At 42.0% G+C, this 15,234-nt stretch overlaps 1 protein-coding gene across 5 annotated transcripts in view; it reads right to left on the bottom strand.

Annotated features, from left to right (window-relative positions):
* LOC138265575 (G2/mitotic-specific cyclin-B3-like) overlaps window positions 1–15,234 on the bottom strand; it is a 248,864-nt gene that overhangs the window by 62,939 nt on the left and 170,691 nt on the right. For all 5 annotated transcript variants that reach the window (XM_069213402.1, XM_069213405.1, XM_069213406.1 and 2 more), the window contains exon 10: window positions 13,074–13,223. In XM_069213402.1, coding sequence (XP_069069503.1) covers window positions 13,074–13,223 — 150 coding nt within the window. The remainder of the gene's footprint in view (window positions 1–13,073; window positions 13,224–15,234) is intronic.

Here is a 15,234-nt window from a genome sequence, read left to right as displayed (position 1 = left end):
CTGAGCCAAAAATTGCACAATCACTCATCCAGAGTGCTACATCTGCTCTGGAAGCCAGAATGATAGAAGGGAACGTTTGCTTTTCCCCAATCCATTCCAGTTCTTTTAATAACATTTTTGCATGTGCCTACCCTTCTATGTCTAACAGGGCTATAAGGAGACAGCAGGTAGGATAACTTTGGCTACCCAACCTAAATAATGGGAAGAGAATAGAACCATCAAGAATCTGTGACTATGGAAAGTTGAAATGATGCCTTATATAAAGGGCATAAACCAGGCTGCCCAGAAATCCAAATCTGCTTTCAGCACTCCATTGAGTATGCCATTATGCCCTGGTGCACCTCGTACTCTTCCCTGCTTCAAGGTGAATTTTGTGCTTTGAAGAGTGATAAAATCCTCCCTGTGCTGTATGATGTGCTGTATGATTTGAATTCTGTGCTGAGTGGGCATAAGTCTTCATTTGTATATAGTTAAACAGTGTGTACCTCCCATGCCTCTGCATCAACGCCATTTTGTATTATCGTACCTGGACCAGAGTTGATTTTGTTGATAAACTGTCAGGTTGTGTGGTGGTCTTTGGTAATTCTTCTACAAGATCTCTTGGTCCAATGTGGTTCAGCATATTCATCCCTTAAACTGCTTGCAGATTGCTTATTTGATTTTTCAATAGATGATCCATGATATTTTAATCAAATGCTTTATCTTTACCCTAGTATCAATTTGAGAGTTAGGAGATAGATTACCTTTGTAAAGTGATACAGCTTCCTATACCTGGAGCCTGTGTTGTTCTGCAGCAATTGTATTACCACAGGCCAGATTAGCAGCAAACCGAAACCCTCTGCGTTGGTGAACAAGGGCTGTATTTCAGGTACTCACCAGCACTTTTCCATTATTTTAACCTCTCCTAAACTGGGGCTTTCCATAGAAACCTGTTAAAAGGTCAGATAGGAAGAGCAACTGTTCATTGTTTAAGTGGTAAGAGTGGATAGGGCTATAACTGCTTGGCAATGATCACTGTAAGATCTGTCAATGATTGAAAAGTCCTGACATACTGAAAAAAGAAAGCTAGAAACAAAAAAGTGTAGTAAAGAGTAGCCCATCTGACATGCGAGCGGTGGGTAATGTTACCTGCAGAGCTGAATTTACTATAGCCAGACAGTGGAATTATATGAAAGTTGGAGGAAAAAGTGTTTGTTAATTTTCCTAATGGATCTCATTTCATCTTATGTCGGAGCATGGTTGCTTATTGCCAAATTGGACTATCATTGAATGCCTTTCTGCTTAGCAGGATCAAGTTAAAGTCCCCAGTAATTATCAGAACATAGCCTGCTAATGCGAGAATTAGATTGTTTAACTCCTTGATGAGTTCTAAAACTAATGTCCTATCTTTATGATGAATATTTAGATAAGCATTTATCGTTGGAGATCAATTCTATATGTCTCAAAGCATGAAAGACTATTGCTTGAAAAAAAAAGTTTGATATTCAACTGTGTTATCTTACTTTTAATTGCCATAGATACATAGATAGCTAGGCCTCCAGATGGCCTCCCATGACCACCACTAGAGATCACAGATTTAAAATATCCTTGATGATGATTAAGATGAACTGGTTTCATAGTCCTGGTTTATTGGAGACATACGATGTCCCATTGTGTCAGGAACAAGGCCTCCTATACTTTGAAGAATCTTGTGTCAACCCACAACATTCCAGGAAATAATAGTGAGCACCTTAGGGGGCAGAACCTAAGAGGAGTGATTGCTGACTGCAATATATTGGATTGATTAGAGTTGCTAGTTGGATCTGGATCCTAGAGCTATGAGCAGCAAGCTCCAATGAGCTAGAATCTCTTGCTCAACAAAAATAAATCTTGCAATCACACTTCCTGTCTTAACAGATAGTGACCTGAAGCACACTGTTACAGACTAGAGACAAGGAGAGTAGACCAATACTGTCTTTTAGCATCATTTGCTGAGTGTAAACCTTTAGTGCTCACTCGGATGTCCCATTTCTCAAAGACTATCTTTGCCTAGTACACAGATTCACCAATATTATCTGACTTCCATTTTATCTGTGTTGCTTCCAGCCCAAGAGCTGCGACTTGGGATTAAATAAATACTGATATCGCCAGAGGTTAATGTTGCGAAGGCTGAAATATGCACTGTTGCCTGCAATATATTACTTCTATTTATGCCGTGTTTTCCATTCTAGCAATATTCAGGGTAAAAATTAAGGTAGAGCTACTTATTAAAAATTCTCTCTTCCTGGAGTGGGAATTCATCATTTAGATACAGAGAGCTAAAGGGTACTGTAGGCTTGTTCTCCAATGTAGCCGTTTCTCAAGCTGAATTTACAGCTATCCTTGCCAATTAAGATGGAGTGAGAAGTATTGTCATTAACACTCTTTCCCTAAAGCTTTATTGTGGCAACTGAAAACTGTGTTACAGCATCAGTGAATGGCACCACAAGCTTAGAGACTGCCCCCAGTGAGCCCTGACATATTGTGCTTGTGGTCCAAAGACGTCCCTGTCATTTGCCTATAAGCCGAATAGTTGGGTTACACCTATTTCTTAACCTAGCTCCTTTTTATATGTGAATGTTCTGCTGGAGTTATACATTGTCTCTCCTCTGCAAGATGGCTGGTAGATTGCAGTTTGGAGGGTGAGGCATTTGCCTTGCTAACTCCTTGCTAGATAGTAAAGGCTGGATAGATTTCATCTTCCCTGCTAGTACCTTCGGAGGAATCAAGAGTCCTCCTGAAGGCGATGTTCCTAATGGGCTTGGCTTGTTTTTTCAATGTTTTGTCTCAGACTTAGTGGCCTTGGGGCTGGATTTTTCACTGTTGAGAGATGGGCATCGCCATCGAAGGCATATTTGCTAATGTGCCAATAGCCTCCTTTTTTCACTGAGTGAGGTTCATACAAGGCTTATGATGTGTCCTATAATGCTACTGAAGTGTTCCTCTTACCTATGGGCAGTCCACTGTAGAGATAACATTCCCACTGCAGTTCATATTTAAAAGAATAGGATTTTCTTCCTGTCGTGATTTCAATGTTGTTGCAGGGTAGGAACACGAATTAGCCTTGCCGGGTTTCGCCAAAGGCTGCTAGAGGTTAATAGCGCCAAAGGGTGCAGAGGAAGCAACGCCACCACGTGGCTATTCCTAATTAGTAAATATGTTCAAGGTAAAAGAGAATAGTGTCCACATCTGAAATATATAGGATCCAAAGAGTCACTGGAAAATAAAACCGTAACTACTACCGCTGAGAATAGTGTGGCCCCAAAAGTAGCAGGTCCACAGGAAGACAGACTGGGAGAGAGCGCGTCCAGGATACACTGCATAGTCAAAAGGGCAAGGAAGACAAGCGAAGGAGAATAAGCAACTGATGTGTCACGTAGTACGCAACGTGTTACTCCCCCCACATGCTTTGCAACAAAAGATTAATCGTTTTACAACAAAATAAGAGGGTTAGCTTTAGAGACTGACTATCTCAAATGCAAAACGACCCTTTCGAAGGAATCAGACCAGGTTAGCAAACTGAACCTTAATTGCTGTTATGCTAATCTTTCCCTGCTCTTTGAACTAGTGCTGGGGCCAAGGTCCCAAAAGCCCATAAACACTGGTGACCATGCTAATCTTGGAAAATATTCAACATAAAGAGTGCCTAGAGATTAATAATACTAAATGAAACCACCAATCTGTTGGTCACAAACTTTGCTTATGCAGTTGTGAACATTTTCCCAATAACAGTTTGCTCAGCTGCAAGCACTTTAATAGTGAATACAATTTAATCATAGCATTGAATGGTTTGTTAACTGAGTGGAAGAGGACCGAAAGGTGCTGTGCGAATTCAGCATGAATTATGTGCACACCCTGTGAAGAAAGAATTAAGTTGTGTGTAGTGAGATGAGGAAGAGAGCTGCTATAAAGTGAGCGCAGTCCACAGAGGGTGAAAAGAGCTTCATGTGTACCACAAGATTTTTAAAAGACCACAAAAAGGTGCGAGAACGTCATCTGCCATGCATGTTTGGAGTGACGGTAAAGAAGCAGTGTCACTTGACCAAAGAAGCTGCTATTCTAGTGATAGCAGTCCAGTTCCACTAAACAGTCCTTATTAACCTCCACATTGCCCTCTCCAATAAAAAGGTGTTTTAAACAATGTGCCAAGTGCAGGTTGAGGTCAGTTTTGTACCACAAAATGCAGCACTCTGGGTGTGCAGTATGTTTGTTACATTAATAAGACTGTAGCAAATTAACGCTTCAATCCTGAGACAGTAGGATCAGCACAGTGCTACAAGTAAGTGGTAGGATTTTATCTCGTCCTAAACTATTGTGTTCCATGTTGTTGTTGCAGTCATATTCTCATGCCAGAACACAATGGTAAAAAACAGCACACCACCATAGCAACATCCTATTAGCTGCTTTAAGCATGCCCCCTACCCATCTTTCCTTTGATGCCAAGATCACATGGGTTGTGAATCCCATTTCCTGCTACTGTCTCTATCTACGACATTAAAGGCTGTGGCACAGCCGCTGGAATTGGAAGAGGCAGGGACCACCCCAATCGCATCAGCCCAATGGCATTCAGCTTCCACTGCTGAAGAGTTGGTGGAACTGGCAATTAAGACAGGCTAGTTTCCACCTGACATTATTTCAAGAGGTGAAGAAAGCTTGTGACTGTTCCTAGAGCCCTCACTACCTCATTCTGCTGCAGCCACCCCCTCTGACTAACCAATGCAAAAGGCATGCCATGAATAAAATAGAGGTTGGGGACATGAAAGAAAGGTGTTTGCCATTGTGCAGCCCCCTTGAACAGGTGTGAAAGCAGAGACATAACTGATTTGGCTATTTGAGGGACCACATTCTATATGGAATAACATACCCCTAACTGCACATGTAAAATATGTTTTAATTATATGCTGTTAGAAAGACACACTGCCTGACAACTCATCTAGGGGGCAAAGGAACTCCCATGACTTGCAAAATCCTCAGAATGTACAACTGAGTACATAATCCCACAAACATGGCGCTCGTATCATTGACCACCAAAAGTTAATTAAAATAATCATGAGAACTGCATTACAATGCGAGAATTGGGCACAACAGAAAATATGCTGACTTTCCTTCACTCGTGAAGCCACAGAGACATTCATTTGTTAATAAGCGTGGGCGTGTTCACCATAATCAAGGACTCTAGGAACCCGATCTGCAATTGAAATCATGTCTCCTTTAGTCTCTGGGTAGACATTGAAGGGCAGAAGTTATTGTGCATGCAACCGAATGTTGTAAGTCAATGCTGTATAAATTATACATATGTTAAAATGATACATATAATGTATGCAAAGGCAAACCTAAAACAAACACAAGTCTGCCAGTCTGCCCCAAGCCTCTTGATTTATTTTGCACCTGGTGGGGAGTAGGAAGTTGAACGTAAAAACGTTTCAGCAATGTAAGGGCTTGTTCAGAGGTGGTAAGGCAGCTGGTGACCCCATTAGGACTATAGTGTAGGGAGATGAAACTGGTGTTCCCCAGGAGATAGTTTTACATTTCTTTTTGAGTGTACCATCATGGGCTGAACAAATACCTACCAAAGAAACAAAAACATAGGCACTTTCAAGGACAACGGGAACATAATGCTTCTAAGGGTTACAAATCATGACATTACCAGAGTGATTGGGAAAATGAAAATAAAACCAAGAGAACCAAAAAAAAAAAAAAAAAACAGAAGCAACTGAAGACAGAAGCACCCATTAAAGGTTAAAAAAGAAATTGCTAACCATCCCTGGAGTTGGGGAACTCTGGGCTAATTAAATGCACCTATAAATATATTTGTGTTTTGAGGTGTTTTCCCCACTGCAAATATGTAACTTTCGGTTCAGGTTTTGACTCAAAGACCATTCAGAAGAATGCTCTGTGTAGACTCAGGGGTCAGCAAGATTTTTGTTCCAAAGCTTCTGCCCTGGACTGTCACCACCAAGGAAGAAAGGTGAATATCATATTTATACAACTTGTAGAAAATTATATCAATTTGATGTGCCACCAAAACACCTATATTTAAGGAGGCATTGTCAAAGGACATCCAGACCTTGGTGAAAGCAAAAAAAAACAAAAAAAAAAACACGATCAATTTGAAAAATAAAAACTTACTGGGGAATCATAGGACTGCAAATCAATTTTAGAGCCTTGTTTTCAACATGAATTGGCCAATATGAGATCCAAATATAAATGTGTTTCAAGAATCGATAATGAGTCTGCTAACTGTGCTTATATACAGGATATGTGATCTACAGCTGGATGAACATTGTGACGGCTATACACGAGATATTGAAGTGATAGTGAACCTACATTTAATAGATTGAGCAGACTATCACACCAACATCTTCAAGTATAGTATATTTGATAGATTAAGTTTTTCAAAAAGGCTACACTTTGTTAAAATACAAAAAGGGCAAAGTTTTTCATAGGAGTCTGCCACTGCTGCAGCTAATTTCGAGGGTTGCCAATAGCAAGGATGCTTCGTTTGATTCTGTTTTTTTCTTGTATTGCCCTACACTTTCTCCAACTCAGTCTTGCAGATTTTTTTAATACTTGCTTTCTCCATGTGTTATAGCTTTCCTACCTTTCTCATCCACATTTGTCCCTTTTCTAAATTTCCCTCTTCCTCTAGGTCAAAGACTGATAATGAAAAATAAATCCAGATTCCCAGAAATGAGTGCTAGGGTCCACCACCAGCACACGTTTGAGCACAAACTAAAAAGTAAGGGAAAGCACTGCATGGTTCAAAAATTAGTTTTTAAAGCAGCATGAGGAGATGGCATTGGGAAATTAAGCTGGAGGAAATCTAAAATTTGTTTAAAAGTAACAGGATACATTATTAATATATTAAAAGACCACTTACTTTATTCAGATATCTCCTTATAAACAAAGCAAAACGGACCTTTTCAAAGTAATTATCCTGTACATTACATTAAAAAAAGGCTGAAGGAAAACATCTGGGCAAGGTTAGCCTTCTTGTCCTTCGTTGGGGGGTGTGGGGGGGAGGAAGTTGTGTGCGAAAGTGCCCTCTTTCTTGGCATGCTTACCCCCCCCCCCCCATTTTCTGCCTATTGTCTGTGTGTTTGACTGTTCACTGTGATCCCGCTAACCAGGACCCCAGTGATTATGCTCGCCTCTAAATTTTGTTTCTACTAACCTTTTCTTCCCACAATTGGCATACTGGTGCCCCCATGTAGGTCCCTAGTATATAGTACCTAGGTATCCAGGGGTTTGGGTTTCCAGGGGATCCCTATGGGCTGCAGCAGTTATTCTGCTATGCATAGGGAGCTCATGCAAATGGATCTGCAGGCCTGCACCCAGTTTCACTACAGGTCACTGCACCAGGTTAATTTAAGTCACCCCTATGGTAGGCCCTCAGTCTAGAGGGCAGGGTGCATGTACCTTTGTGTGAGGGCACGCCTGCACTAGCAGAGGTGCCCACACAAACTCCAGCTCCATTTTACTTGGACTTTGTGAGTGCGGGGATGCCATTTTATGCGTGTATTGGACAAAGTTCACTACCCATGTCCAGCTACATGACTCTGAACCTGGGCATGTTTGGTATCAAACCGGTTGGAATCATACCCCAATACTGTTGCAAGTATTGAAAGTATGATTCCATACACTTTGGTGGCTCCTAAGAGGACCCCCAGCATTGCTACCACCAGTCTTACAGGGGAGCCCAGCTGCTTCCACTCCTCAGACGGGTTTCTGCCCTCCTGCTGCTTGATCTGATCAAACCCAGGAAGGCAGAACAAAGGATGTCATTTGGTAGAGGAGGTAACAACCTCTCCCTTTGGAAATAGGTGTGGCTGGCTTGGACGGGGTAACCTCCGTAAGCCACTGACGTTGCTTTCAAGGGCACATTTGGTGCCCTCTGTGCATAAACCAGTCCACACCAGTTCAGGGACCCCAGTCCCTGCTCTGGAGCAAAACTGGACAATGGAAAGGGGAGTGAACACTCCCCTGTCCATCACCACCCCAGGGGTGGTGCCCAGAGCTCCTCCAGAGGGCCCCTGGGTTCTGCCATCTTGATTCCAAGGTTGGCAGGGAACTCTGGGAGCATCTGAGTGGCCAGGCAGGTGACATCAGAGGCACCCTCTGATAGGTAGTTACTTGGTTAGGTGACCAAGCCCCCCTTTGGGCTATATGGGGTCTTCCTCTGGGGTGGGTCCTCAGATTCGGCTTTCAAGATTCCAGCAGGACTCCTCTGTAATCTTTACTTTGATTTCTGGACTCGGGATCCACAACTGGACCTTCCAAATACCTACAAGCTGCAGATCCACGAGGAAGACACTACTGCAACATTGTATCTGGAACTCCTGCCAGCTTTGCAACATTTCCCTGGTGGTGCATCCTAAGGCTGCAACTCTTCAGCCTGCAACTCTTCAGCCTGCATGAGAAGGAGGAATCTCCCTTGGGGTGAAGGCATCACTCCCCTGTAACTACAGGTACCTGGCTGCATTGATGACCGGCTGCATGGATCTCCCCTCATCCTGAGTGGCATGGGTCCTGCATCACGGCTGGTGGTCCGGAGAGTTGCCCTTGATCCTCTCTACCAACTGTTGCACTTTGGTGGTGGTAAGTCCTTTCCACTCCATGCAAGAGAGTACTCTTGTGCACCGTGTCGGTTGCAGCTGCCAAGGCTTGTTGCTTTACCTCCAAGAGGAACTTCAGGTGATGTGTAGCTCCAGCCCCCATCACTCCCTCCTGCAACTTCTGGACTTCCACGTAGTCATCCAGCGAAGTGGGAGCAACTTCGACAGTGCTGCATGGGCTGCTTCAGCAACTTATGTCCCTGTTCTGTGGTACACCTCTGGGTGCCGCCTCTGCTCCTGTGGACCTTCGGTGACGCCAAGCGTACCCTGTGACTCCCTCCCCCCCCCCTTGGGTAGAGTCCTCCCGGTCCTCGGCAGCACCCCTTTTCCTCCAACCACGAGTTTGCCTTTGCCAAGGTTTGTTGGTGGAAATCTTTCACCAACACCCATCTGCAATCCAGCGTGGGACACCTTTTGCATGCATCAGGATCTCTTCTCCAGGTTCTGTGCTGCAGTGCTGACCTGTCTTCCCTCTTCGTCGACCAACTCCAAAAGGTACCTCTGGGAGGGTAGTATCTCCTACTTCCCCTAGACTCCACAGACACTTCTGGACTTGGTCCCTTCTCTCCACAGGTCTCCATCTTCGGTTTTCCACTGCTGGTTCCTAGCAGGCTGTTCTGGGTGTCTTAATTTTCTTCTTTTTCTCCTTTGGAGTGGTTTTGGGGAAAGACAGTGTTTTACTCCTGCATTCCTGGTCGCTGGGGTGTACTCCATTACTTACCTGTGTGGTTTCCTAGTACTCCCAGCTCCCCACTACACAATTTACTTACTTAGGTGGGGGCCCTGTGTTTGCATTCCACTTTTAGTATATGGTTGGGCTCCTCCTAGGGCTACTATTGCATGTTGCTATTTTACACTGTTTTCTAAACTTTTTATGCCTCTTACTGTGTGTGTGTGTGTGTGTGTGTGTGTGTGTGTGTGTGTGTGTGTGTGTGTGTGTGTTCGTGTGTGTTCGTGTGTGTGTGTGTGTGTGTGTGTGTGTGTGTGTGTTCGTGTGTGTGTGTTCGTGTGTGTGTGCTCGTGTGTGTGTGTGCTCGTGTGCGTGTGCGTGTGTGCGTGTGTGCGTGTGCGTGTGTGTGTGTGCGTGTGCGTGTGTGTGTGTTCGTGTGTGCGTGTTCGTGTGTGCGTGTTCGTGTGTGCGTGTTCGTGTGTGCGTGTTCGTGTGTGCGTGTTCGTGTGTGCGTGTTCGTGTGTGCGTGTTCGTGTGTGCGTGTTCGTGTGTGCGTGTTCGTGTGTGCGTGCTCGTGTGTGCGTGTTCGTGTGTGCGTGTTCGTGTGTGCGTGTTCGTGTGTGCGTGTTCGTGTGTGCGTGTGTGCGTGTTCGTGTGTGCGTATTATATTTATGTATTTACTTACCTTCTATTGAAGGCTTGCCTTTAGTATTTTCTGATACTGTGTTCCAAAAATAAAGTACCTTTATTTTTGTACAACCAAGTGTTTTCTTTCTTGTGAGTAAGTACTGTGTGAATGTGGTGGTATTGCATGAGCCTTGCATGTCTCCTAGATAAGCCTTGGCTGCTCATCCACAGCTACCTCTAGAAAGCCTGGCTTCTAGACACTGCCTACACTTCACTGAGGGTGGATACCTGGACCTGGTATAAGGTCCACACACCAGGCCAGCTTCCTACACTTTCAGACTACCAAACTGGATTCCGCTCAGGAAGAGGCACTGACAGATGGCAATCTGGGATAATCTTAAAAACACAGTTGACCGCAATGGAGTTGCTGCACTACTTTCCTTGGACCCATCGGCTGCCTTTGATACTGTTGACCATGACAACCTATTTCAAAGACTCCACGAATCCAGCATAGAAGGGACTGCTCTCCACTGGATTTTATCCTATCTTCAAAACAGAACGAGTATGATCTATTCTCCACCCTTTTCGTCCCAACCGTACCTCACAAAAGCAGGAGTCCCCCAAGGATCAATCATCTCACCTTTGATTTTCAACATCTACATGATGTAATTACCAGAATTGAACGAGGTTTTTCAACTTGCATGCTACAACTATGCAGATGACAAATATTACTTAAATTGGAATTCGCCAAAGACATTGAAAATTTACAAATCTTCAACTGCCTCAGAGCCGTCGATCAGTGGATGACTTGGAGCCATCTCAAACTAAATGCTTCCAAAACGGAAATACTCACTTGTGGCGACTGGAAAAATTATGACCCACTATGCGCCTGGCTTGACAATCTCAGACCACCTCCTCAAGTATCCAAGGAGGTTAAAAACCTTGGAATTACCATGGACTCTAATTGGCACCCGCTTAAGAACACCACCATACAAGAAAAAGACAACAGGTGGTACATCCTTGTCCGTCCAAGCAGCCAAACTGCTAAATCCATTACCCCCCAAATAGAAGATCCACAAATTAATATCTTGCCTTCAGAAGACAAGAGTTGGTTATTTCCTTCATAACCACCATATCCAAACCGCCATGGACTGCATATGCCTGTGTTGATAAATATTTATAATCTGATTATGTGTATATTCTACATATGTATAGTTCTTTAGGAAATATGCATTACTATGTCATAATAATAAATTATACACCTACTCTTTAAGCCTGTTTAGCAAATGTATATTTACTCACGGTTAAACATAAATATATATGTGTACGTGTGTGAGTGTGTGTGTATATATATATATATATATATATATACACATACATACATGTGTGCCTGTACATACATGTGTATATTCTATGCTTAACATGTTCATAGGTCATTGCATAGCTCCTAGATAAGTCGTTATATGAGATACTTATGAACTGCTTTCGTTTTTATATCACACTGATCAAATGTATCATAAGCATTTCGCTATTCAAAAATTGAAGAAAGAAATAATTGTTAGAAAAGTACACTTATTAAGGTCAAATATTACAAACCTTGAAAGTCTTTGTTTATACAATACTACTTTTCTTCTCATATTATACCATTATTTTCCTTGTGCATATATTCCCTTACTATGTATTTACAAATCTATTACTCTAGTCCTACTGTACTAGAGAAAAATTATATCAAAATATATAAGATTCGAATTATAAATAATTTAAAGTTGTGTGTATATATATATTATAAATAAAAAACTCATAATTGAAAAATAATAATATATATCAATAAAATAAAATATATAAATGTACTCTTGTTAGCTTTACTCTGTCTCCCCATCACCCTATGTCTATCAATCTATCCTCCCTCCCCACTCATCCCAAACCCATTCTATTACTTTCATCTCCAAAAGAACCCTGCCTAAGCTCTCCCCTCCTCTACCACATCTAGCACACCCCAAACCGGTTTACTACCATGATCTCCCAAACAACCCTACTAAATTCTCACTCATTTATCTCACCTTTGACTCATCCAAATCCCCTCCTGCTACTATGATCTGCCTAACCCTTTCCACAGACTTACATCCTCCATCTCTCCTTTACTCATCCTAAGCCTCCTCCTATTACTATAAACCCCCACTTATCACTTCTGGATTCTTCTCTCCTCTATCACTCCATTACTCTGGTCAAGCCAACTAACAAAATCACATATCCTCTGCTCAAACTAACTCATAATAATACTAATACTGTACGCATATTTACCTATATTAATCCACCGCTAATTCCTTTTGGGTTCCGGAATAGCGTGCTACTCGCCGAAAAGAGCTTTGACGCCTCATCAGGGTAAGTAAGCGCTATATATATATATATATCCAAAAACAAACAGTTGCAAGCAACTTCACCACCGCACTCCAGGAGGAAGTTATTTCTTTTTATTGCAGTCAAGATTAAATCACCATCCTTCACCACCGACGCGTTTCGACCTACTGGTCTGTGATCAAGACCAGTAGGTCTAAACGCGTCGGTGGTGAAGGATAGTGATTTAATCTTGCCTGCAATAAAAAGAAATAACTTCCTCCTGGAGTGCGGTGGTGAAGTTGCTTGCAACTGTTTGTTTTTGGATTTATGAGAGGAAATGGTCCATTCCTCACCAGCACCAACATGAAAGAGCACGCCAGAAGCAGGACCAGTTTGTTTTCATATATATATATATATTTATATATATATATATATATATATACATACACATATATATATAAATATACACATACACACACACATATATACATACATAAATACACACACATACACACAATATAATACATGGGAAGTAAATTTCTTAATATTTTTGGCCTTAAAAGTGGAATCTGCCTACACTACAGTCTGATTTATAAAGTGTTTCTTTTGAATTAAATACATTTTTAGACATATTGCAATCAATGTCAAGGACAGCACTGCGTCTGTCGTTTCGCGCTTCGTGATTTTTTTTTATTGTATTGTCAGCTTTTTTATCGATTCTCAAAACTCCTTCTAAAGGTGCTATTTTGTAAAGTAAAACATATGCAAAACATGCAGATTCCCTCTCAAGTACAGGTGATACCTACCCAACCTCCAAGGCCCTTCATCTTCATGGCAAGGAGCAGCGAAGAAGCAGCCAAGTGTGATGCCCTCACAACCAGAAATTCCATCTCCTGCAAGGTCCTCTCACAGATGTAACGAGCCAGTGTAAGGGTCACAAGGTCAACTTTCGCACACTGTAAATGACAAACCAAAGCGTTCATAGAACTGTATCATTTAAAGCAAGCATTGGCAAAGCCAATAGGTCTGACATTGCCCACTAGCCTTTTCACAATTCTTCCTTTGGCATGGTTTTTACTAAACTATATTGTTTAGGATGCTGTCAGGAGTTAGTCATTATTAAACAGAACTAAAGTTAAAAATGTTTTTTGGTCTTAAAAAAAAGAACACATTACCATAGGACTCCCTGGCACTGACAGAATTACTGTGTGTGTCAATGTGCCCCTTGTGAAAGGGCAGCAAGGCGTAACTCATAGTGAAGTCAGCCAGTGGCAGAAGTGGACTGAGGCATTGTCCTACATGCATACGGTTTAATTTTAGTAAAATCAAGATGTACTGGCTAACAGACCTTAAACGTCAAACCTTCTGCCATTGGCTGTCAGCCACTTGAAAAGAAGAGAATGGAAGGGAAGGGGGGAAAAAAACAAGAAAAGAAGGAGACAAAAAACTGTGATAAAGAGACTAAAGGAACAAAAAGAAAAACAAGGAAATAAAGATAACAAAATAAAGAAAAAAGGAAAGAAAAAAGGGAAGAAAAGGAAAGAAAAAGACAAAAAGAAAGGATAGAAAGACAAAGGCAAAATTAAGAAGGGTAGATAGAAGGATAGAGAGAAAGTAGAAAGGAAATGTAAGAAGATAAATAAGAAGGAAAATTAGAAGAAGGATGGAAAGGGAAATAAAGACAAGAGAAAGCAAGAAAGGCGGAAAGTAACAAGATGGAAGAAGGACAAAAGGAAGGAAATACATTTTAAGAAAGTGTAACAAGTATTGCTAATTAAAGACATTAAAGACTGGTTTTTATCATGGGCAAAGCGGATTAATTAATATTGCTAAAACGGAGTGTAGAATAACACACAAACGTGCATGTATCTGCGTTGACTGCCGTAAATGTGACCCATGAGTAAAATGTTTCTCTGCGGTGTGCATCGTGTGCCTCTACCACAAACATAACTTCCCCACCTTCATCAGTGAGACCATTAGCAAGTAAATATGGAGTGGTTGATAGTTTGAACTTTGCTGTTATGTTTACTGTTTGTGGTCGCGCCACATTAAAAGACAAAATCCATAGTCGGGAACATCAAATGTGGAATCCTTTTAAGGTTCAAGTATGAAAAACCTACAGCCTAAGGTTTAACTGAGGATTATTTTCCCTAACACCACAGATGTCTCCGTATAAGGTAACTAGGGTACCTTTAACATGTGAGAGACCAAGACATTATGGAGATCTGTAAAATTAGTCCCTGATCAACGTTGGTGGCACCATGTCGTAGGACTCTTACCATGGGTAAGGCTGCTGAGATTAGGGTGGCGGTACCACAGTGTAGGAGTTACTAAGTCAGTCTCACACCAGATGGCGGCTGTTGGCATGACTGTTGGATTGCTAGCAGCACCTCACCCATACTCAGGAAGTAAGGATGATTTCTAGCAGCCTAGAGACAGAGTCCTCAGGGAAGTTGTGGTCAACAGATCACACCCCTTTCTCTCACGTAAACAAGGTCTCATACACATGAAGGCTTACAAAGATGCAGGAATAGTTTCAATACATTTAATTGAAGTGACTGTATACTAGTATTAAAATATGTGCTGTGATTATTAGGAGCATGAAACATAGCACAGCGATGATTGTAACCATTAGTGTGAAATATCTAAAAAGTCCCAACATCCTGGAATAAGCATGAATCTAGAGATTCCCCACTACACCCTAATCTCTAAACTTGAGAGCATGTTGGTGTGTAGCAATTCTGCCTATCCTGGTCTAAAGAAGGAGCCCCGACCCCATACCTGAAGTGTGGCAGGCATCTGTTATTTTGCAGGCAATCCTCCCGATTAGCAGGAAGACATAACCAGGGCAAGTGTTGCTGTCAAGAAGATGGCAGACAGCATGCAATGACTGGCTGGAATACCCTCTAACTTCCTTTGGTCTGTGTTGTGTTCTGATAATAGGCCTGATGTGATATGTCTAGGATT

This window comes from Pleurodeles waltl, chromosome 11 (genome assembly GCF_031143425.1).
Source record: "Pleurodeles waltl isolate 20211129_DDA chromosome 11, aPleWal1.hap1.20221129, whole genome shotgun sequence".
Lineage (NCBI taxonomy): Eukaryota > Metazoa > Chordata > Amphibia > Caudata > Salamandridae > Pleurodeles > Pleurodeles waltl.
Note: the sequence above shows the minus strand (reverse complement) of the source record. Positions and strands in the feature narration are given on the sequence as shown.